Raw genomic sequence first — 23,810 nt, 5'->3', positions numbered from 1 at the left:
GCGCTTGGTGGGAGGTAACCCATCGTTTTAAAAGTTTTTAATCGTTTTTGAAATTTTATTTTTTAGAATAGTTTAGTTTATGGTTTTTGACTAATCTGCAAAGTTTCAGAACTTTTGGAGTTATTTTGAGCATATCGGATACCCGGACAGCCCCCAAAACCAGTAAAAGCTGCAAAAAAATATTTTCTGGTGTCACAACATGCGATTCGCATGTCATACATGCGAATCGCATGTTGCGTCGCATGTGGTGACAGACACTAAAAAAAAAAAAAAAAAAAAAAAAAAAAAACTTTTTTTTTCTGGTGACATCACATGCGACTCGCATGTCATACATGCGAATCGCATGTGGGGTCGCATGTCATGCCAGTAAAAAAAAAAAAAAAAAAAAAATTTTTTTTTTTTTCTTCCTTTTCTATTTTTATGTTTTGTTTCGATTATGTGCAGCGAGGACACTGCAATGTTTATAGTTGGGGGTGGCACGTAGTAGCGCATTATATTTTGAAACTTGCTCAAAAATTTTTAAAAAATTTTGTTCTTTTGACATGTTGTGGATTAGTCACTCTTATTATTTTATCTTCTTTCATTAGTCTTGTAAGTTTAGGCGTAGGTTCTCCTTTGAGGAAAAATGTGAAAACTCTTGGCTTGTTTGGTACTAATAGAGTTAGTCTCTTGCATGTGAAATTGAAATGTGAATACCTCTCCAAATTGTTGTGAAAGTTAAAAAGCAAGGTGCATAGGAAAGAATGATCTTTGTGACAACTTTTTGGCTCATTTTGTGACTCTCTACCTACTAGTGTATTGACTTTGGATTATGAGATACTGAACTAGTTGTTCTTGCTTGGGAAGTGAAATTGATCCACCTTGAATAGTTCATATGCCATGTGTGTGAGTGTTTGTTGAATAAATCTTGTGTTTACTTTTATCATCTAGAACTTGCCCGGTTAGTCGTTCAATGCTAATTTTGATTATGTTGGTTGGAGAGATGACCTTGGGCTATCTTTGTGAAAAAAAAAAAAAAAAACCTCTTTAGCCTTTCTAGCCTACCATTGCATAAATAATATCACTAGTAACCCCATTTGAGCTTATGACCTTTTCTTTGATTGCCACATTACAAGCCTTTACCATGTTTGATGAAAAGTCTCTCTTTTGAACGTTTCCCTCCTTGAACATGAAATTGTGAATTTGAGGCCAAAAGCCTAAGTTGGGGGTGTTAGTGTTGCTTGAGAGTGGTGAAGGTTGGTGTTGTGAAAAAGTCAAAAGAAAGGAAGAAAAATTGAAAAATACAAAAAGGTTGCAAACTTTTTTGTGCAAAAAAAAAATGCATCTTTGTAAAAAAAAAAAAAAAAAAAAAAAAAAAAAAAAAAAAAAAAAAAAAATTTGGCTGGTGACATCACCTGCGACTCGCAGGTCAGACCTGCGATTCGCATGTGGGGTCGCAGGTCGTGCCAGTGAGTAAAAAAAAAAAAAAAAAAAATTCTTTCCTTTTCTATTTTTATGTTTTGTTTTGATTATGTGCAGCGAGGACACTGCAACATTTATAGTTGGGGGTGGCATGTGCTAGCACATTATATTTTGGAACTTTATAAAGGAAGTTGGAATAATTGGGGAAACTAGTATGCAAAGGAAGGAGTGTTGTTTTGAAATGAAGAGGAAAGTGGACGAAAGGTTTTGTGTAGTGTTCAAGGAGGGCGTAGTCACTTGTATCCCAAATACTTATCCTACCCTTCCCTAAGCCTACATTACAAGCTTAAAAAGTCCCTATGTGATCTCCAACTAAATGTTCTTGAGTTAGTGATAAACGAAAATAAAGGCAAGCTTATGGTGTGATATTTGTTAGCACTAGAACTTCTTTGTTGAGTGTGAGCGACTTTTGTGTATTTGTCCCTTGTGTCGTTGCTGTGAATATTGTGATTTTGGGACTTTCTTTCTTGTGAGGGCATATGGATTACGATAGAGTGGTGATGTTCAAAAATTCCAAGTTGAGTCAAGTGAGCATATCTAGCAAACTAGTGGTTTTGAGTCACTTATTGAGACTTGAGTGTTGTTGCTTGATTATTTTAAATCTCTATTGCATTCTTGAAATTGTATTTTGAATGAGGGAGTTATTTGGTTGAAGCTTCACATGCTTGTAGCCTAATTGTTGGTACCAACCAAAGTCATGCTTTTGTGCTTAAAATGGATCCTCATTGAGATTTTGGTTTTAGTTTGCTTGAGGACAAGCAAAGACTTTAAGTTGGGGGTGTTGATGAGTCGTGAAATTACGCGATATTCGACGCTAATTCCTTAAACTTTTGTGACTCCTTAAGCACTTTTGTTGTTACTTTTTGTGTTTCTATGTTGTTTTGTAGGAAAAGATGCCCGAAGAGCATAAAAGAGCAAAATGGATCAAAATGGACCAAAATGGAACAAAATAGAGCAAAACAAGCCAAGTAGCTGAAATGAGTGATCGGAAGATACCAAGTGAAAAGAAAGTCAAAAAAGAGGTCAAACTGGACATTTTTGCAAAACTGTCAAAACTGGACAGTTTTGCAAAAACGGGACAGATTTGCAAAACTGTCAAAAAGTGGACAGTTTTGCAAAAACGGGCAGAATTGCAAAAACAGAAATATGGGGGCAGATTTTGACATTTTTTGGACTTGGAAAAATTGGGGGGAGCTACAAAAGAGAGGCTAGGGCAAAACATTTTCTATCTTTTGCCATTTTGCAAGTTTTGGAGGCTAGGGTTTTCACCTACACCATTGGAGGAGAAGATTGGAGCACTTTAATGAGATAATTCTTAAACCTTTCTTCAATTCCTTGTTTTGTATTGAATATTTTAGTGTGTAGTATTTCATTTCTAGACTTGAATCTTGTTTATGAAAATATTCTTGATTAAAGTTTGGATTGAAACTCTTGTTTTGCTTATGTATTGAATGATTCTTATTGCTATTGAAGTGGGTCTTTGTTAATTTAATTAATCTCGTTCTTGAATGTTTCCAAAGGGATTAGCTAACCCTAGGACTCACCCATTTACTTAGATTGAGCTTGGAAAAGGAAATCTAGGTTGGGAAAGATTAATTAACAAGAATTTGGGTCATTAAACTCATCTAATAACTTGAGCTCGGAAGAGGATAGTTACTTGAGGTTAAATTGATTGTGCCTAATATCACACTCTAAGGCTTGGAAAAGCTTAGAGTGAAATTCATTGATTTGGTTGGAAGACTTTCAATGAGATTTTAGATATCATTATCTATTGACATAAACCCGTTCTTAGTTGTAAAATCGTGAAATACATTGGATCGTTACTTGAGTGTAATTTCCTTTGTATCCAAACTTGTGGCCATTGATCATTTTACTTGCTTTCTAGGTTAGTTTATATTTCCGCTTTAGTCATATTTTTCTCAAACAAAAATCAAAATATCATTTATCGTTTGGCTTTAGCTTAGTTGGTGAAAGTTCCTTACTTTCTTAATCGCCTAGCATATTGTTCCCTGTGGGATCGACCCTGACTCATAGTTGGGTAAATATATTGCATACGACCGTTTACACTTTCTCTTTGAGGTGTGTATTTGGACGTTATCAACTGACTTGCACTTGCTGCATTCTTTTATGAATGCAGAGTATCAGGCCGGATCTACTTCTCTGACTCGTGGCTAATCGACTCCTCATCTTCTACTTGAGTTTTCCAGGGTGAGCATGGTGTCCGCTGACCTCCAAGACTCTTCTATTGCTTATGTCTTACTTTTCACTCTAGACATGATTTGAGACATTTTATGTATTATTATTCAGACCTTAGCATTCGGATTTAGATGCTCTTGTATGACCAGACCAGATATTGGAGTGGATTCATTTACTTCCACACTTATCTATATTATATTATATTATATTATATTATATTATATTATATTATATTATATTATATTATATTATGAGACTTACGTCATTTTACTTCTTCCGATTTTATTATATTTATTGATTGTGAACGTTGAGTTAAGGGTTCGCCTACTGAGGTGGGAATAGTAGGTGCCCGCATGACCTAGGCTAAAATGGGTTGTGACATTTAACCTTTTTTTCTTGTAGTGTTGGGATGTGACTTAACTTGTCGGGGATGTAGTATTTCAACTTATTCATTAATTGGGCTATTTGAAGATCTTTGTCCTCCACGAATTTCCTCAACACTTCAATAGTTTACATCATTGCTACAAGTTGTTCCTCTGCGGTGGTCGCATTAGTCATCATGACACTCACCACGTTAGAAGTTGAAGAATCCACCAATTCCGCAAACTCGTAGAAGTTAGAAGATGCTTGAGAAACTTCTCCAGACGATGAAAATGAGGTGTTGCCCCCAGATCTTAGAGTCGACATTGTTGGTTTGTTCTTGTGTAACGTCTCTAAGGAGATGAAACACTTCGATCGCTCCAAATCACCAGCTTTGAACATGCTACGAGTCATTGGGCAAGCAACAACAATAACACTAGTGGATGGAACATCAAAGCTTTTCTCTGAGGCCATCACAGCAGTAGATCTGAGAATTTACAGATTTGATTTTGGAGATAAAGAGATGAAGGGCAGAGTTTGGCCCACTGGGCGTGCCAAAAATCTGTTCGCAATAAATTTTGCTAGCAAAAATAAATAACAGCAATCAGAAAGTAAATATGAGAGAAATATTTTATTGATTATTTGTGGGTATTTAGCCTCGAGGGAAATGATTGCTTCAAAGATAGGATCCTTCTGGTAGCACTAGCATTGATAAATCCCAATAGAATCTGACGAGAAATCAAGAGAAGAATTTGTCAGCTACGAGTGAACAAGCACCTGAGCAATATTGTATAATTCAACAACTCATTCATTATGTTTTCTTAACCTAAGTTTTTAGATAAAATGATCACATATTGACATATAGAATCAAAGTAGGTAAAAGTCTTCGGTTCAAATCTCCCCGCCACTCAAAAAAGCAAATGAAATATTTCATGTGCTTGGTCAACGAAAAAGAATCAAGCCAACATGTGAGGGGACACACCGTGACATAACATAATTAAGTGATTAAAAGTGTGCTCTTTGTTGTTTATTTTACTTCGATTACCATATTATTTTGTTGTCAATATTTTCCTTTTCTTAGTATTTTCATAAGAGCTTCTTTGCTTTTGTATTTTCAAACCTATTAGAAAAACGTTTTCTTGAGCCAATTGTCTATCGTAAACAATCTCTCTAACTCACAAGGTAGGAGTGACATTTGCTTACACTCTACCCTCCCCAAGTCTCACTTGCGGGATCACACTGGATATATTATTGTTGTATTAAAAAAGTGCTCTTTCTAGCAGCATAAGCTTTTAGATGAAAAGGTCTATAATGAATGGTTTACAAACAATTCCTCTATTACTTCCAACAATGAAAAGGAATTACAACTCAAGAGTCAATATACCTAAACTTCCTAACGATGAAATGGAAAGATTGAATTGAAAATACAAGGATAGAAAGAAGGGGATGAGAATTAGAGATACCGAGAATGGGCATGAGGAGAAATAGACTTTGAGCTTAGACTCAACAATATTCGCATAGACTCTTCAATAGACCACTGCCGCCCTTTTAACGTGCTAACTTTGCTTAACCCGGATCCCAGAGGAAATTCACTCTCTTGTTGGGTTGTTTAGTTCTCTCGTTGAACCTTAACTTCACCTCAAGCCCAAATCCATCATTGACTTTGTTATTACTTGTTTGGTCTACCAAGCCCATAACGGGGTTCATAACAAGGTCACACATTTTTAACATCCACAAAAGGACAGAGCATAGTTAAGAGATGTTTAATATCTCCTAGACGAATTATGTAGCCTGCCACTACAACATTGTGTATCTATAGCTATGAAGTACAGTGTAGCTAATTATAAAACAATTCGTGGCTAAACACTTTAGCCACGATTTTTTGTTACGTAGCCTTCGTAGCAAAATGTAGCGTAGCTAAAAGTTAGCTACAAACTTTACATGGTCATTGACTAAGGACTATTATTACTCATTGCTACCGAATTTTTTTGTGTTGTAGCTGTAATGGTAAATAGCTTCTGTCACAAAAAATTTACTTATAGCAAGTGATTTTATTCTTTTCCCACGACAAACAAAAGTTGTAGCAATCTTCATAATGTAGTCACAAGGTATTGTATTGTAGCAAAATATTTAATTTATTTGCCACGTAAACTCAAAATTTGTGGCTATTTTTATAGTCTAATCTCGTGGCAATAGTACTCATATTTAGTTACGAATCAAGAAATGCATAGTTATGATTTGAAGTATTTGCCACAAACATTTTTATATTGTAGCTCAGAATCTATATCTTTAGCCATGAAATATATAAAATTATAGCTGAAATGTTTCTTTATTTGCTACGGAAAGTGAAATAATTTTATAGGGCAATTATATATATTTAGCTACATGTTCAACAATTCCATTATTACAAATTAAGTTTTCCACAAGCATTGTTGGTAACAAGAATTTTATAAACAAATTCATTTTTTTTTTACTCCAAAACACGTTTCAAGTTACAGATAATTGTACTTGATCTAAAAAAAAAAAAACTGATAGTTGTATTTTTCAATTTCAATATAGTAATAATACACAATTTTTGTATGACACAATCTTGTTTGAGTCCAAAGCTGTATAGTCTTCCCCTTTCTCTCTTTCCATGGTCTTCAACCGCACCTTAGCTTGATCAACATCTGTCTTAGTTTGTCACTCATATGCTCTCATTCCACAAATCTGCCTGTTAATAATGATAAATTATTTTAGCACTAAGAAACATAAACAATTAATTATATGTGTGTACATAGAATTCAAGAGCAAAACAAGTCTTAGATAAATCTATTACTAATAATCAATTTAACAAAGAAAAAATGCAAAGCAACAAAAAAAGTAAACAAACCTGTAGACTTTTTAAACTTCTTAAAAAGATCTTCTCCCCATAACATCGCTTTGTTGTTGCAATCGACAAACTATAGCTCCTGCCAGCATTATTACAACTTTAAAATCTTTAAAATTCCACTCACTACTAATAAAAAATAAGGCACGATAAAATTGCTAGAATAAGTAACACAAAAACTCAAGTCAAATAGGTATAAGTTGAGATCCAAAAATCTTAAAATATAACAATATGAGCATACTTTGAATATAAAAGCGATGGATTCTCTCTTGCTCCATTTTTTATCTTTTTCATTGTTCACTTTTCGAGACTTAAACCCATAAATTCTCACGAGCTAGCGGCCGTTGGGCAATCTAGGGCTTCGATTGATTTTGCTTTTATCAAGTGAAAAGAGAAGCCAATTGTTGAAGAAGGGTATGGAAAGTTTGGAAAGGGTATGCGGCTATGGAGGGATTTAGGTTTGAGTTTTCAGTTCGGCCAATTGGCCTTTAATTTGCGTTTCTACCACTCCTATAAAGTAACGGAAGTATATAACATAGAAAATTACCTAATGCAGAGTAATAATAATTAATGTTTGATTTACTTTAAATACATGAAAAAAGTCAACTTTTTATTTGGAATAAATATTATTCCAAAATATGTATTCCTTTATAATTAATTTTTAGTCCGATATTCAAATTTTATTAAATATATTTACAAGTTTATCTCAATTGTATTTGAAATTTAAAACAATTGTTTCATATAAATTATGATATACTAGTTAGTTTTCTTAAATCCTCATAGATTAATCATATTAAATTATTTACTTTTTTAAAAGTAAATCATATTAATATCAAAAAGGTGTTATAAAATAAAAACAAAAAATCATTTGTTAGATTCAGTATATAATTTAATTTATGAAATTAATAAGATAGTACACGACCATCACAATGTAATTGGTAAAAGACTATAGTTGTTATTAATTAGATATAATTATATTATCTTTGTAAAAATTTATTGGAACTTACATCTAATACTTATTTAATAAGAATTATATTATAATTATTTTTCCTATGGACTTAGATATCAACCATATTAAATTATTAATTTGTATTTTCTTTACATATTATTATATGTATAATTTTTAGCTTTCTTTTACTTCTTTATATACAAATTCTTTATATACAAATTCTATAATAAAACTAACGTATATAACAAAGAAAATTACCTAGTGAAAATAATGATAAATATTATAGACTTTACTCTAAGTAAATAGAAAAAGTCAACTATACGTATGACATAAATATTATTCTAAATTTTTAATTTCTTTATAGCTTTTTTTCGTCTTCTATGAAATTGTTGATTTTGTTATATATTCCCCTATTTTAATTTTATTAAATTCTTAATTTATAGTGTTTAGTTAAATTTCTGATAATTATTAAGATAGTATTAGATCAATCATGAATACTCTTATACAAATTTAAAATGAATATAATTACCCATCTACATAGATAAGCACATGCACAAAGTCGTTTAAGTCTATTTTATTGTCAGATATTCATATTTAATTAAATATAACTACAAGTTATATAAATTGTATTTGAAAATTACAAACAATATTTTACTTAATATGAATTATGACATACTAGTTAGTTTTCTTATACACTCATATATTAACCATATTAAATTATTCATTTTTTAAAAATAAATCTTAAAATATTGAAAAAGTGTTAGTATAAACTATCAAATAATTGTCACAATAAATAAAAGATTATTCAATACAAAAATCATATTAAATTTTCATTTGTTAGATTCACGGTATAATTTAATTTATGATAATTAATAAGATAGTTCATGACCATTAGAGTGTAATTGGTAAAAGATTATTGTTAAGAGTTAGATATAGTTTATTGTTTTTCAAAGTGGAGCTTACAACTAATACTTAATTGATAAGACTTATAATATTATAGTTTTACTATTATTTAGATATCAACCGTATTATTCTAAAATATGAATTCCTTTATAGCTTTTTTCATCGTCTCTATTGTTAATTTTGGTATACACTCCCTTATTTTAATTTTATTGAATTATTAATTTATGTTGTTTAGTTAAATTGATGGTAATTATTAAAAAAAAACATTAGATCATAGCATGAATAACTTTTATACTAATTTAAAATTAATATAATTACCAATTAATGTAGATAAATACATGCAGATAGTTGTTTAATTCTATTTTATAACCAAATATTCATATTTAATTAAATATAATTACAAGTTTGTCCAAATTGTATTTGAAATTTACAAACAATATTTTATTTAATATGAATTATGATATACTAGTTAGTTTTCTTATACACTCATATAGTAACCATGTTAAATTATTTACTTTTTTTTAAAATAAATCTTAATAACATTGAAAAAGTGTTATAAACTATCTAATAATAGTCACAAGAAATACAAGAGTATTCATTATACAAATCATATTAAATTATCATTATTTAGATTCATAATTTAATTTATGATAGCTAATTATATAATTGGTAAAATAAGAAATTACTCTAAGCTCTTATATGAAAATAATAAAATAAAATAAAATAAAAGTAATATTGTTAGACCAATTCTCATCATGATTTTCGTAACCGATGCAAAATTATTTATCTTTTGTAGCTACAGAATTTTGGTTAAAATACTAGTATTTCAATGATAGCCTCATGTATATATAAAACTTATGGCTAACTATGAAATTTTATTGTCGTTGACACTCTAAATTTATTGTTATTCATTTTGTCATGACTAATAATTGTAATTATTAAGCAAACTATTTTCACTTTTATCTCAAATATAACTTAAAGAAAAAATATTCATTTAGCCACTAGATTTTGTTTTGTATATTTTAATGTGGCTAAAAGATTATTATTGCTACAGTAAACTTTAACTCGTGGTAAAAAATAATGATTAGCTACGGAAATTTTAGCATAGCAATTACCCTGTGGCTATTTAATTTCTTCATGACAAACTATTGTAGCTATTAGTAGACTATTGCCACGGATGTTAGTACTCGAAGCAAAAATATTTATTTAGCTACAATATTTTGTTTAAAATAACTTTTTGTGGCTAAAAGGTTACTATTGCTACAACAAATTTCAATTTGTGGCAAAAACTAATGATTAGCTACGAAATTTTATTATACCAAAAACTTTGTAGCTATATCATTTAACTATTGCCACACTTGTTTATAATTTGAAGCAAAAATATTTACTTAGCTACGACATTTAGTTTCAAATAATTTATTGTGGCTAAAAGGTTACTATTGCTACACTAACTTCTATCGCGTGGCAAAAACGTATGATCAGCTACAAAACTTTATCGTAGCAATAAAGTTGTAGCAATTTAGGTAATTATTGCCACGATTGTTAACAATTATAGAAAAAATGAGGAATTAGCTTTGTCAATTTAATTTTCGTGGCTAAAAAATTTTACGAATTTGGAGATAGCCATGGAATTTAAAATTTTGTAGCTATTACTAGCTATTAGCTACAATTTTTGAATTCATAGCTAAAATACATGCATTATGTTGTAGTGTGCTATGGTAGCTTACACAAGAGAATGCTGCAGTTGGATTTCAATTCCCTTGTATAGTATGATCACATTTATATGAAATATATTCCCTATCAGCAAGTAAACAGCTGCTTTCATCCAACTAAAAAAAATCTCATTAGTCAATGATAGTACTATGATATAATGTGTACTCTACCGTCCCCCACCCCCCTCGGCCAATGAGAAGAGGCGAAGTTTATTTACCTCGTGGGTAAAGGAAGTAAAGAGCAGGTGAAGCAAATGTGTGGCATTTGTTATTTTACTATCCGGACAAACGAATGAAAGCTACAGGTGAATGATAATACTCTACCTAATGATATTAAATTGATAATTATACTAAAGATTGAGCCCAGCTATGCCCTCAAGTAATAAAAATAAGAAATCAAGTCCGAGCAGAGCAAAAAATGTTGTGATTTCTTCCCATTAGCTCAAACCTTGATTGGTAGAGTAGCTAAGTACTTGTGTTGGTGGGAGGTAGCAGGTACTTGATGGAATAGTCGAGATATGTGTAAGCTAACCGGACACCACCTTTTTAAATAAAATAAAATAAAAAGAGGAAAAATCAAATGGCATGGCTGAAGAATAAGCACACTATATAATTTAATCACGTCGCTATGATTTTACCCAATCACTGACATAGGTATAGAAGAGAAGAAACCAATCAGGGAGAGTGGAGACTGTTTGACATAAATTCCTTCGGATAAAGATGCAATTAAGCGAAGCTCTGACTAATAGTTCCCCATGTTAAGAATAGAAAGATGCATCGAAAAAATGAGTGCATAAAGAACAAACAACAATAATCTATATATCTACATAAATTAAAAAGCACGAATAATTTTCGCTAAATACGACGAAAATATTCTCTAAATGTTGATCGACTTTTATGCCCCTAAAAAGAAATTACTCTATAACTCTGAAGTTGGATAAAATTGTAATATTTGTCTAATCAGTAGTAAAGTCGATCTTTACTAGAATACGAATGAAGAATTATAGTAGTAATATGATTACAAAAAAAAATTGTTAAAACGTGAAGTTATATATGAATAAGAGACCTAATTTAAATAGAACATACAGATTTCACATTGCGAAACTATATATATATATATATCGGAAGTTATATATGGATTTTTAGCTAAACTATTTCAGCTAAGGAGTCCTATACGTGCTGTGAACATAATTGGAGTCCACTTTTAAGACTCAAAATATTTGATTTTGGCTCTTGGAGTCTTCTTATAAAAACAAGAAAAATAAAAGAAGACAATAACTTCTTTCTCTTAGACGTGATGTTTTTTGTTTTTTAATTTGGTGAACTATTTTCTATCAGGAAAGTATAATGCTGGAAACATATGACAGATCATGTTTCATTTCGAATTTAGTCTATTCATAATTTTCCTTTCTATTATTATCATGAAAAAGATTAATTTGTCAAGAACCTACTTTTTAAATAAATTTACGACTATCAAGAAAGTATAATGATACGTATTTGATTTGCTTATAGGTGCATTAATTGTTTGGGATCTTGAAGACCGATAAAATGGAAACATTTGACAGATTTTTGAAAGACTTTTTGGATGGATTAATGGTGATCTTCATCTGCAATGGAGAGTCATTAGCAAGAAGCCAAAATTTGCCGAAGTGCATTGTGTTCCCCGTAGGCAATTAATTTGATGTAATGACTTCATAGGCATGGGACTATTTTATTTCCGTTCTAAACTTTCAATTGTCTACTCCACATGCTTTGCTATTTGATTAATGTGTGAATAGCTTCTCACATTATAAAGATAATTATAAAGTGCTGGTGAAGAAAAAATAATATGAAAAAAGATAAGTGAATTTCCTCACATATTAGTTTCAATGCAATTATTTAATCAAACGCTGCTCTATCAAGTGTTACACAATCTTTGACATATTTTATTCTAATTTCACACTCCATGTCATATCGAACTTTGTTTTATCATATATTATGCGTACAGGGGTTTGAAAAGTATGTTGCAGAATGATGGAGAAAAAGAATCGGCAAAGTAGCGCCTTGAAGGCCACCACCCACATGAGTCATTGGTCTAATAAGGTGAGTAGTAATTATTTTTGGCAAAAAAAAAAAAAAAAATATGACATAATCAGATGATGTAGATTTTTCTTTTTTTCAATTCTAATAAGCTCATAGGGAGAACAAGGTATGACAATTGTAAATTTCAGCTTAACTATGATATTCTACACTATAAAAAGTTTATCAACATAACAAGATGATGCTACAAACCCAAAAATTAAATATGCAATGAAGAATAGGAATGTTATCCTAAGAAAAAAAAAAGAGAAAATTAAATATGCAACGTTGAATAACAATGAACAAAATATTATGATGTAGCTTAGCGTTCCTGTCGAACATAGACGGTAAAATTAAAAATGGTAAAAGCCAAAAGGTTGCGTTTAATATAAAAAAATTATTTGATTTCAAACCCTAAATATTAGAAAAGTCGATATTGAAAATTTTATTTAAGGTAAAATTATAATTGATTTTATAATGCTAAATATTAGGACTTTCCTATACATAGTTCAAATAAGCAAAGATAATAATCAAATTTTAGTTGATTTTGAAATCCTAATTTCTTTTAAAAAAAAATACGATTTCATCTAATATAAAATACTATGTTTTTAAAGGTTAAAAAAACGCAATTACGAACTTATCTCACGTTTTAGATTTTAGTAAATTGATCACCTTTTCTTTTTTACTTGAATTGTATTCCCAACTTAATTTGATATGGACTAAACACTTTTATATAAAAAAGTCATTGTTCCACATTCTCCATCGTAAACTTTTCAAGAAGTATTAATTTTATTATTCCTTCATAAGAAGAAAACGAAATTCAGCAAACTTCTCGAAAGGTATTATTTCTTCCCATTATTATAATTTTTATCTTTAACTTAATTATTTGTGTTTAGAGATCGCTGTTACAACTTATAATTAACTGTGTTGTTGTGCTTTAGCTTAGAATTTTTATATTTTATTATTTCGTAGATTAAAAATCAACTCATACATATAAGTTTTTGACAGTGAGACTTATTACATGTCCTAAGAAAAATATAATTGCAATGAGTTTAACTTTCTAACTCCATGCATGCAGTGGAAGATTAATTAGATTTAGTGACAACTTCTAATCGAAATAGGTTGATCAATGGTTGTAGAGGATAGACAGTCAAACGTAAGCAGTATATCCCAATTTTGAACAACTTTTTTGGATAGAAAGGCAAAGCATCACCTAACGGCAAATTTAGACGATAGTTATTTGAATTGATTTAAGAAATTTAATATTTAGTAATATAATAATGATTTTCAATATATAATGAAAATAAATACAATATTTGGTCACTAGCTTAATTCATAATAATGGATTATTTTAATACTAACATATTTCTCACACAGGCAAATACATAAAGTATATATACCAAAAACAACTTTTTAATATGGAAAATATTAAATTGATAGTATAAAATAATATTTTTATGCCTCATAAATACAACAACCCAGTGAAATCCCACAACGTGGGGTCTGGGGAGGGTAGAGTGTACGTAGACCTTACTCCTACCGAGGTAGGACGGCTGTTTCCGAAAGACCCCCGGCTCAATAAAAAGCATAAAAAGAGGTCAGATAAGGCTAAGAGATTCAAAGCGATATGGAAATGCAAATAGCGAAAGCGACACAGATAAAATAGGATAATCAAAGCACAGGAAATAACAGATAATAGCAGAAATCAGAGCACAAGAAATTATACTGCAATAATGCGACTACTAATAAGGAAGGATAACGAGACTACCTACTAGCCTTCTACCCTAATCTGGGTCCTCCAAACCCTCTTATCTAAGGTTATGTCCTCGGTAAGCTGTAACTGCGCCATGTCGTGTCTAATTACCTCTCCCCAATACTTCTTCGGCCTACCCCTACCTCGTCTGAAACCATCCATGGCCAACCTCTCACACCTCCGCACTGGGGCATCTGTGTCTCTCCTCTTCACATGCCCAAACCATCTCAATCTCGCTTCCCGCATCTTGTCTTCCACCGAAACCACTCCCCCCTTGTCCCGAATATCTTCATTCCTAATCCTGTCACTCCTGGTGTGGCCACATATCCATCTCAACATTCTCATCTCGGCAACTTTCATCTTTTGAATGTGAGAGATCTTAACTGGCCAACACTCCGCCCCATACAACATAGTCGGTCTAACCACCACTTTGTAGAACTTGCCCTTAAGTTGTGGTGGCACCTTCTTGTCACATAGCACTCTGGAAGCGAGCCTCCATTTCCTCCACCCTGCCCCAATACAATGTGTGACATCATCGTCAATCTCCCCGCTGCCTTGCATAATAGACCCAAGATACTTGAAACTACTTTTCTTCTAGATGGCCTGGGTACCAAGCCTCACTTCCAAGCCAGCCTCTTGAGGTGCTTCACTGAACTTGCAATCTAAGTACTCTGTCTTGGTCCTAATCAGCTTAAACCCTTTAGACTCCAGAGTATGTCTCCAACCCTCTAGCTTAGCGTTAACTCCGCTACGAGTCTCGTCGATCAGGACTATGTCATCCGCGAAAAGCATATACCATGGCACCTCACCTTGAATTTGCCGCGTCAATCCATCCATCATAAAATAAATAATATAATTCAACTAACATTACTTAACATTTATGATTGATAGGGAATAATGTGCGGGGCACGTTTATAGAAGCTGGACATGACCTTAGAAATGTTAATTGAACTTTTGTCCTTTATTAAAAAACTCTACAATAGACAAAATTGTTATTTACTATTTCCCTTAAGTTATTATTTAATTATTTTTATAATCTATTTTGAAAGAACCCCTAAAATTTAGGAATATCAAATCTAATTAATCACAACTAAATCTCCGTATATACTATTTGCAAATTCTTGCGGTAGTTTTACTTTTCCTAAGGGAGTGATCAATTTACATTCCTTTTAGGCTTAGAAGTTCTGCCTTTTTTTCCCCACCCGTCCAATTCCTTTTGTTTTAAGATTGAATACACTAGGGTTTGTTCCATAAATGTCCCAATGCTAAATTAACTATCAAAGTCACAATTAGATGTCATCGTACTTCCAATATTTATGGTTTGGACGAACTCATGAAAAGCTAGCATTATGTGCAAGATCCAAAATAAGCAAACTATTATATGATTCTACTAGGTGTTGATGAGTTAGAAAAACAAATGTTATTGCGAATATCGCTAAAGTCATGAATTTGCTCACCCAAAGATTCTACGGTTGGTAATAATATTAATTTTTAATCGAAGTCCTTACATTCTCTTAATTTTTAAAAAAATTTAAAGTGAGTTCAACTATTTCAATTCTCGTAGTACTCATTCAATGATTTTATTTTCTATATATCTTACTTATTAGTGGAAACAAAACGTTTATTTAGTTGGGGGACGTGTGAATAATTTGTAAGATGTATGTTTGAGTGTAGTTTGTTAGTCAATTCAATTAATTTAATCCAATTTCTGAGACCAAACTATTTGATATATTTATTCGCTATAAATCGCGTGCTTGTGAAACTTAGAGTGATGAGTTCATAATTCATAAGATCTATTTGATATATTTATGCGGTATAAATTGTGTCTTTGTGAAATCTAGAGTGATGAGTACCTAATTAATTAAATTCTTCTGATGAATAAAGATATTAAACATTTTTATTTGCAATTAATGGAATGGCAGGAACAAAGCGGAGAGCAGGATCATATTGTTAAGGACATCTTTAGCAATTCCAAGATAATAGTCTAGAAAAAAAAAACATGAATTACTGTCAGCATTGTCTCTTACAATTTTTTCAGGTATATTCTTTTATTTTTTTGAAAATTTTAAGGTGAGTTCAACTATTTTAATTCATTCATAGTACTCATTAAATGCTTTTATTTTCTCTATATTCGTAAATGTATTTTAAATTGGATAAAACATTAATTATAAACACCAGTAATAATTATTATTTTTTTAAATACAAATTTTTTTTGTTAATTATCTTTTTTTTTTTTGTTGAATACGACTTTAGATTGTTATAGCTTAGAATTCTATACTTTTGAATTAAATAAAAGTTCGTAATTGCACATCAACTATATATTATTTGATAATATTTACTTAAGTTTTTTAAAGTTGTATAACCATTAATATAAAGGACAACATATTTTTTAAAGTTGTATAATTATTAATATAAGGAACACGAGCAAATCGCGTACACTATACTAGTATCATATAAAATGACATAAAAAATCTTTCGTGTGCATATTTTTGATGCAGAGCAGAGATTATCCAACTAGATAATAGCAACCTTGAGACCACTAAAATTTAGATAGTGAACTGCAGTTAAAATTGTGAGCCCTGATTATCGAGATTAAAATTGTGTGCTACAATTAAAATTATGATATTTTGACCACTCGATTGTTCCATTAAAAATAAATACGAAAATAGCAATTTATCTAAAACTATGAGACCTACAATTAACAAGAAAATGTGACTTGTAAGCACGAAGAGGATACCTAAAACAAGAGAAATTAATATATATATATATATATATATTTTTTTTTTTTTTAAAAGGAAAGGTGTAGCAAAAGGAAATGGGGTGAGAGAGGCTCAAACTCTCGACCTCAGGATCACTCAGTAGCTATGAGACCTACGCGCTAGCCAACTGCGCCACCACCCCTCTTGTTTCAAACATTACTATTATATGTAAGAGACAACCAATGGGTTTTTTCTAGTCTTCACAAAAATTTTCAATAAAATATTAAACTTTCAATTAATTACTTATAGGTCCTGATCTTAATTTTTAAAGTAAAATTTACTTTTTGTTGATCTACTTTTCAAAAGCTGTCGAACCTTCTATTTTACTACTATATATAAGAGACAACCAAGGGGCTTTTGTAGTCCTCACAAAATGTTCCAATAAAATGTCAAACTTTTCAATTAATTATTTATAGTTCCTGATCTTAATTTTTAAAGTAAAATTTACTTTTTGAACGTATCATCTACTTTTCAAAAGTTGTCGAACCTTCTACCTTATTTTCCCTAGTTTTTTGGATTTTTATTCGATGTCCGATATCTGCATTGGGGCCCAATTAATTCAGATTCACATCACATAGGGCTCATTCGGGGAGAAGTGCTCCCTACCAAGCATTTTTGCATACCCAGACTCGAACCTAAGACCCCTAGTTAAGGGTGGAGTAGCCTCATCTGTTGTACTTTATTTTCCTTGTTACTTTCTTCTATTGATCTTATCTATTAACCTAAAAATTAGTCATTTCTTCGCTAGATTCTTGCTTCTTGTTGCTCTCTCGTTTTTTTTCTTTTTCATTTTTTTCTTATTGTAGATTTTTATATGTAGACATTTCTTTTACTTTATATTTATATTATGAAATTTAAGAATTTCTGAAAATTATTGTAATTCCATGTAGACATTTCTTTTACTTTATATTTATACTTTAATGAGCTCAATTTAAAAAGTTTTTTTTTTGGTAAATTAGTGACTTTTATTTCTTCACCAAAAATTGTAACATTACAGGGCCATAACTAACTCAACGCAGTTAGTTATCTAAATCAGCACACTAGCTACACTATGAGCAAACCACTAGAACATGTAACTATGAATTAAAGTTTGGATCCTTGGTGGAGCTCAGACACAGCACATACATGCAATATCTCTAGCAATGGATTCCCAGTGTCTAGCCTTATTTTCAAAAATCCTCTAATTTCTCTCTTTCCAAATTCCATGGACAAATTTAGTATAGATCATCTTAAAAGCTTGAGCTTGTTGAGTTTTCCCCTTTGCTTGTACAACTACTTCAGTCACATGTTGCTCCCAGTTAATTCCAGCGAGGCATTGTTGTTGAATCCATTGTAGGAGTCTCGTAATCACCAGTCTAGCATATGTACACTGCACAAACAAATGCTCCTTTGTTTCATCATGTTCAAGGGAGAGAGCATATTTAGCATCAACATCAATTTCCCACTTTATCAATCTATCAGAGGTCAATAGCCTTCCATACAGATGCACCCATTCTGTAAAGCCTGCCTTTGGTCTAGCTGCATTTGAGAACATGAAACACTTCCAATTCACTCGAGGTTCAGGACCAAGTAAATTTGCCTTATCAGGCTCTTCTTGTTATTGTTATCTAACTGCATTTGAAGCATTGCAGTTCTAGTTCCCAGTATCCTTCTAATCATCCAATATGCTTGAGTTGGTGTGGTCATATTACTCATGTGCCGCCTTTTGATGAAGTGTGCACCCATTTGATCAAGAGTTTGTCCTGTTTATGAGCAAGATCCCAACAGGTTTTAGTAATAGCAGCTTTATTCCATAGTCCTAGATTGATCAAGTTTAATCCCCCAGTGCACTTTGGTGAACATATGCTTCCCCATGCAATTAATGCCTTCTTGGATATGGTGTTAGTGCCTGACCACAAGTAGCTTCTACAGTATGCGTTAATCAATTTCAACACCTTTGATGGGAGAGTGAATAAATGTGCCTAGTAAGCCTGTATACCAAAAAGAACAAATTGGATTAGTTGGGTTCTGCCAGCATAAGACAGTTTCTTTGCAATCCAATAAGTAATCCTAGCAAGTATTTTATCAATGAGTGGCTGCCACTGGATTAAAGTAAGCTTCTTTTTGGATAATGGGATTCCTAGGTATTTGAAAGGAAATTCCCCAAAACCAAACCCAAGGTGATGGTTGATCCTGTCTTGATCATTTTGTGTCATATCCCCACAATAGACAGAGTTTTTGCCCAAATTTGCTTGAAGTCCAAATGCCATTGAGAATTCTTTGAAACAATTATTCATGATAGTGATGGAATCTAGATCTCCTCTAGCAAATAATAACAAATCATCCGCAAAGCACAAATATGTAATTCTAAGCTTAGAGCATCTTGGATGAAAGTGAAACTTCTTGTTATCTGCTAGTCCCTTTAGGTTCCTATTTAAGTATTCCATTGCTATTGCAAAACGGAAGGGGGAAATAAGGCCCCCTGCCTTAGCCCCTTGGTAGCATTGAAAGGGATAGTAGTTTCACCATTTACCAATATAGAGTAGTTAACAATTTTGACACACTCAAGTACCCAAGCAATGAACTGTGCAGGGAAGCCTAGACCCTCCATGACTTGTTGTAGGTAGATCCATTCGACTGAGTCGTATGCTTTTTGTAAGTCTATCTTTATCATGCATCTTGTTGAAATGTGTTTCCTGGTATATGCTTGAACCAGTTCATGTGCTATCAGAATATTGTCTCTAATTTTCCTTCCGGGAATAAATCCAGCTTGTGCTTCACATATTATGCAGGCCATCACCTTTTGAAGTCTAGCAGTAATAACTTTTGCAATTAGCTTGTAGAGGATAGTACAACAGGCGATTGGCCTGTATTCTTTGGCTGAAGTTGGGTTTGCAATTTTTGGCACCAAGGTAATAGTTGTGCAGTTGACTGGTTTGTACATTTTCCCTTTAGCAAAGAACTCCTGTATAGCTTCAATCACCTCTTATTTGACTATAGGCCAAGCTTTTTTAAAGAAAGTAACAGTATACCTATCTATGTCTGGAGCCTTGTCCATACCAATTGAGTTTAAACCTGCTATGATCTCCTCCTCAGTTATAGGGGCAATTAGATCCAGTCTCTACTGTTGAGTGGGGGTTGGGCCCATTTGCATAACCTTGTTGTTGATTGCAGGGAGGGAATGAGCTGAGGCTCCCATCAGCTTCTTGTAAAATTGTATGATCTCCTCTTTGATATCCTCTGGTTCGGTGAGTTTAGTTCCATCAAATGTAGTAATATCTCTTATGTGTTTCCTTTGGCTTCTTTCTTTAACAACAACAATGAAGTACTTGGTGTTAGAATCTCCCAATTTCATCCATGTTGCCCTAGATTTTTGCCTCATAATGCTCTCCTCCACCATAGACCATTTCTCTAGATCCTGTAGAGGTTTCTTCTCTTGATCTATTAAACTGTCTGTCCATTGGTTATTGAGTAGTTCTTGGATGGTTTGTAGCTCCTTCCTTGCTGTAGTTATTCTGTTTGTGGTATTCTTATACTCTTCTTTTTTTCAGTTGTTTGAATAAAGGCTTTAGAGCTTTCAGTTTACCCTATATGTTTTCCATCTTCCCTTTACCAAATCTTTGATCCATACACTGTTAACTAGGTTCAAGAACGAATCGTGTTCAGCCCAAATGTTAAAGAACCTGAAAGGTACTGGAAAGTTTGTATGAGTGTCATCAATAGAGAGTAGCATGGGGGAGTGCTCTGACATTCCAGGTAGCCCATATTCCAGTACTGTTTGCCCTTATTCATCATCCAATCATAATTAGCAAACGCTCTGTCTAATCTGCTGCAGACTCTATCACTACCCTTTTGTTTATTAGACCGTGTATAATATTCTCCTTTCCAGGCCAGCTCATTGAGAAGGAGATCATGCATGCATTATGTAAATTCTTTTATTTCAGCTAGTTGGACAGGTGCCCCATATAATCTGTCCTGGGGGTATAAAAGTGCATTGAAGTCACCACATACCATCCAAGGTTCTTGGGTGCTTTGGCCTAGGTCTCTGAGTAATGTCCATAAGTGTTTCCTTTGCTCGATTGTGTTGAATCCATAGACAGCACTTAGTAGGGATTTAAAGTTATTTCCCCTTCCTTTAACTAAGCAGTGGAGTACCTTGGGATCTTCCTGGAGTTTATCAACCTGATACGCCCAAATTACGCCTTAAATATCAGGAGTAAGCGGTCGTTGTCAAATATAGAACCCAACGAGGTTGGGGTCGAATCCCACAGAGAATACAGTGAAGAAATATGCTTATCAAGTGTAACGCTCGACTATTAGTATATATTTCAAGGGAGAGGGGAATATAATAATAATTGATTTGATGTTTGTTCAGTAATAACTAAAAGGTGTTGTTATAAGAAGTAAACTATTGGAGACAGGGGCTAAGGTTGCGGTTCCAATGGAAAGTAATGCAAGTGGGTATCAATTCAACCTTTTTAAATGTCTAAATGCAATTAACGAGGGATTACTTAATTTTATCAAAAGTCTTTCGACCAAATTGATAAATATCATTACTAAGCTTTCTCAAGCCTTAGAATGTGGAGAATGTAAACACCCAAAATGCTACAAGTTAGCTATCTTATCTCTAGCTCAAGCTATTAGATGGATTTAATGACCCAAATCCTTGCTATCTAACTCTTATCCTAACTTTCACTTTCTTTCTCAAGCAAAGTAAGAGTACTTAGGCAAAAATAATGTTTGCAACCATCAAGAGACATTAAAGTATGAAGAGTTGATAGAATGCATCTTTAAATATATAAATGAGGTATAAATATGAAACTCAATCACATAACTAACACATTTGGTCCCACAACCTTAGCTAATGGGATTAGCTACTCATTTCCATTAAGTAAAAGGCAAAGGAAGATAAAGTAGTCATAATGCTTACAAAGTTTTATGTAAGATGACAACAAAAAGTGGAAGATTCCCCTTAAAAGCCTTCACCCACCAATATTCAATGTTTTCAATGCTAAAAGACAAGAAAATTAAAGTGCAGATCTCCTTTACAAAACCCTAGGAGAATATTTATACATCCCAAAAACGTGCACAGAAGATTGGACAAAAATGCCCTTGCGTGCCTCTTCTGTGAATCACGGGACGAGCCACAGGCGCAGCGCGCGAATCTCGCGTTTGCACAAAGGTCTCGCGCGCTTCACATTTCCATAAGTTCCTCTTCAGTGATGGCAAGGCTCACTGTAAGTCCGTGTCTCGCAGGTAAGGCGTGCGAGTCAATTGTGTGAATCACGGGCGACGCTTTTTTCTTTCACATTTCTACTCCATTCTCTGACACGTCGTGCGTCTCCTGTGCGAGTCACCTGCAATTCACAGGCACTGCCAACTTGTATCCTTGGCTCATTTTTGCTCATTCCTTATCTTCCAATGTCTAATCTTTACAAACACTCAAAATCGTAAGAAACGGCATAAAGCACACTTAAAAAGTTGCAAAAGTTCACAAAGATGGCATCAAATGTGTCGTAATTTCACGGTACATCACAACCTCATATACATCTGTATCCTATAGCAACCATACTCTACTATTGCTTGCATTCGTATAGTTTGTGTGTAGTCCCCATCCTTGTGCAATGTTAGCACTTATTCTGTTCGCCTTTGGTGCTTTCACTCTAATCTCAATTAAAACAGCTAAGGAGATTTTATTGGTTTTCAGATACAACTTCATCTCTTTTTGCTTATATCTCTTATTCATCCCTCTCACATTCCAAATTAACCAAGTCATTGAGTGTTGGATCCATCCCCTTTATCAGGAGGAATTGAATGACTCATAGCTTTACTCATCTCTTCTTGTTGTAACACCACAAACCCATTCTTTAGGGCTGGCTGCTTGTTTCTCCCAAGCTATGTCGCCTCAAGTCTTCTTCTCAGGCTAGGGAATTCAGTTTCATTTAGAGCAAGACTTTGATCCACCATCACCTCATGAGGTGTAGGATTGACAGGCTGGTCATTTGGATCTTGCACTTGTTGAGTGACTTGTGTTGGAATCTCAGCATTACCCTGAGGTGTAGCAATTTTTGCGGGAATATCAATAGTATCTTGAGGTTCACCAGGAATTTTATTGACCCACTGCTACACTATTCCTCTTGGTCTTCTTCTTCTTCTAGCTGGTATAGCTGGTTGTGGTTCAGGGGGGAAACTGTGTCCTATAACTTGGCATTTTTGACAGAAAGCTGGTTTCCAATCAAATACCACATCCTGCTAAAATATTTTCCCTATTGGGTCCATGACATTCACTTCATCTGGAAGGGTTTGAGTAATGTCCACTTCCACCAGCATTCTTGCATAAGATACCCGTGTTTGCTTTACTGTGCACTCATCAGCATACATAGGAGTTCCAAGAACACTGGTGTTAGACACCCAAGTTCGGACTTAGACGCATGCGGGCGAGGGAAGTGTCAAGGGCTTGTACATTGCCCCTTAACATGGGCCTATGTGGGTGTTGAAAGCAATGTGCGGGGTTGCATGCCTATGGAATGGTGTGCAGCTAAGTCAAGGTGTTTGGGTGTTGGCAAAACAGCTTAACGAATGTCAATGGCACGGACAGGCACATAGCACCAGTCGGGCGTGCATGCAGGCAGTAGGTTGGCATAGGCAAACATGGGCATTGACATGCGCTGGCTGGGGCCAAGGCAGATGGGAAAGGTAAAGTGTTGGCATGGAATTGACATGAAGATGGGCGAAAAATATTCTAAGTGTTGGGCGAAGCTATGAGGCGAAAATCAGGCTAAGGCACACGCGAGGCACATAAGCGAGGCAG

The 23,810-nt window shown here is 33.3% G+C and overlaps 2 protein-coding genes, 1 long non-coding RNA gene and 1 other non-coding gene across 4 annotated transcripts; all 4 read right to left on the bottom strand.

Moving 5' to 3' along the window:
- Positions 1–6,497: 6,497 nt before the first annotated feature.
- LOC132629346 (uncharacterized) lies at positions 6,498–7,357 on the bottom strand. The gene is made up of 3 exons (XR_009578196.1): positions 7,128–7,357; positions 6,890–6,968; positions 6,498–6,730 (listed from the first exon to the last, which is right to left on the bottom strand). It is a non-coding gene; the product is annotated as an uncharacterized LOC132629346 (long non-coding RNA).
- Positions 7,358–17,077: 9,720 nt separating this feature from the next.
- Positions 17,078–17,162, bottom strand: TRNAM-CAU (transfer RNA methionine (anticodon CAU)). Its single transcript is given in 2 exon segments — positions 17,078–17,113; positions 17,125–17,162. It is a non-coding gene; the product is annotated as a tRNA-Met (tRNA).
- Positions 17,163–18,200: 1,038 nt separating this feature from the next.
- LOC132628376 (uncharacterized) lies at positions 18,201–18,554 on the bottom strand. Its single transcript, XM_060344161.1, has one exon. It carries the CDS (start codon positions 18,552–18,554, stop codon positions 18,201–18,203), a length of 354 nt encoding a protein of 117 aa, XP_060200144.1.
- A 14-nt stretch (positions 18,555–18,568) lies between these two features.
- On the bottom strand, positions 18,569–19,446 carry LOC132628375 (uncharacterized). Its single transcript, XM_060344160.1, has 2 exons — positions 18,999–19,446; positions 18,569–18,762 (listed from the first exon to the last, which is right to left on the bottom strand). Exons 1-2 carry the CDS (start codon positions 19,444–19,446, stop codon positions 18,569–18,571), a joined length of 642 nt encoding a protein of 213 aa, XP_060200143.1.
- Positions 19,447–23,810: the final 4,364 nt, after the last annotated feature.

The sequence above is a fragment of the Lycium barbarum genome, chromosome 2 (assembly GCF_019175385.1).
Source record: "Lycium barbarum isolate Lr01 chromosome 2, ASM1917538v2, whole genome shotgun sequence".
Taxonomy (NCBI): Eukaryota; Viridiplantae; Streptophyta; class Magnoliopsida; order Solanales; family Solanaceae; genus Lycium; species Lycium barbarum.
The sequence above is the reverse complement of the archived record's forward strand: the minus strand, read 5'-3'. Positions and strand labels throughout refer to the sequence as shown.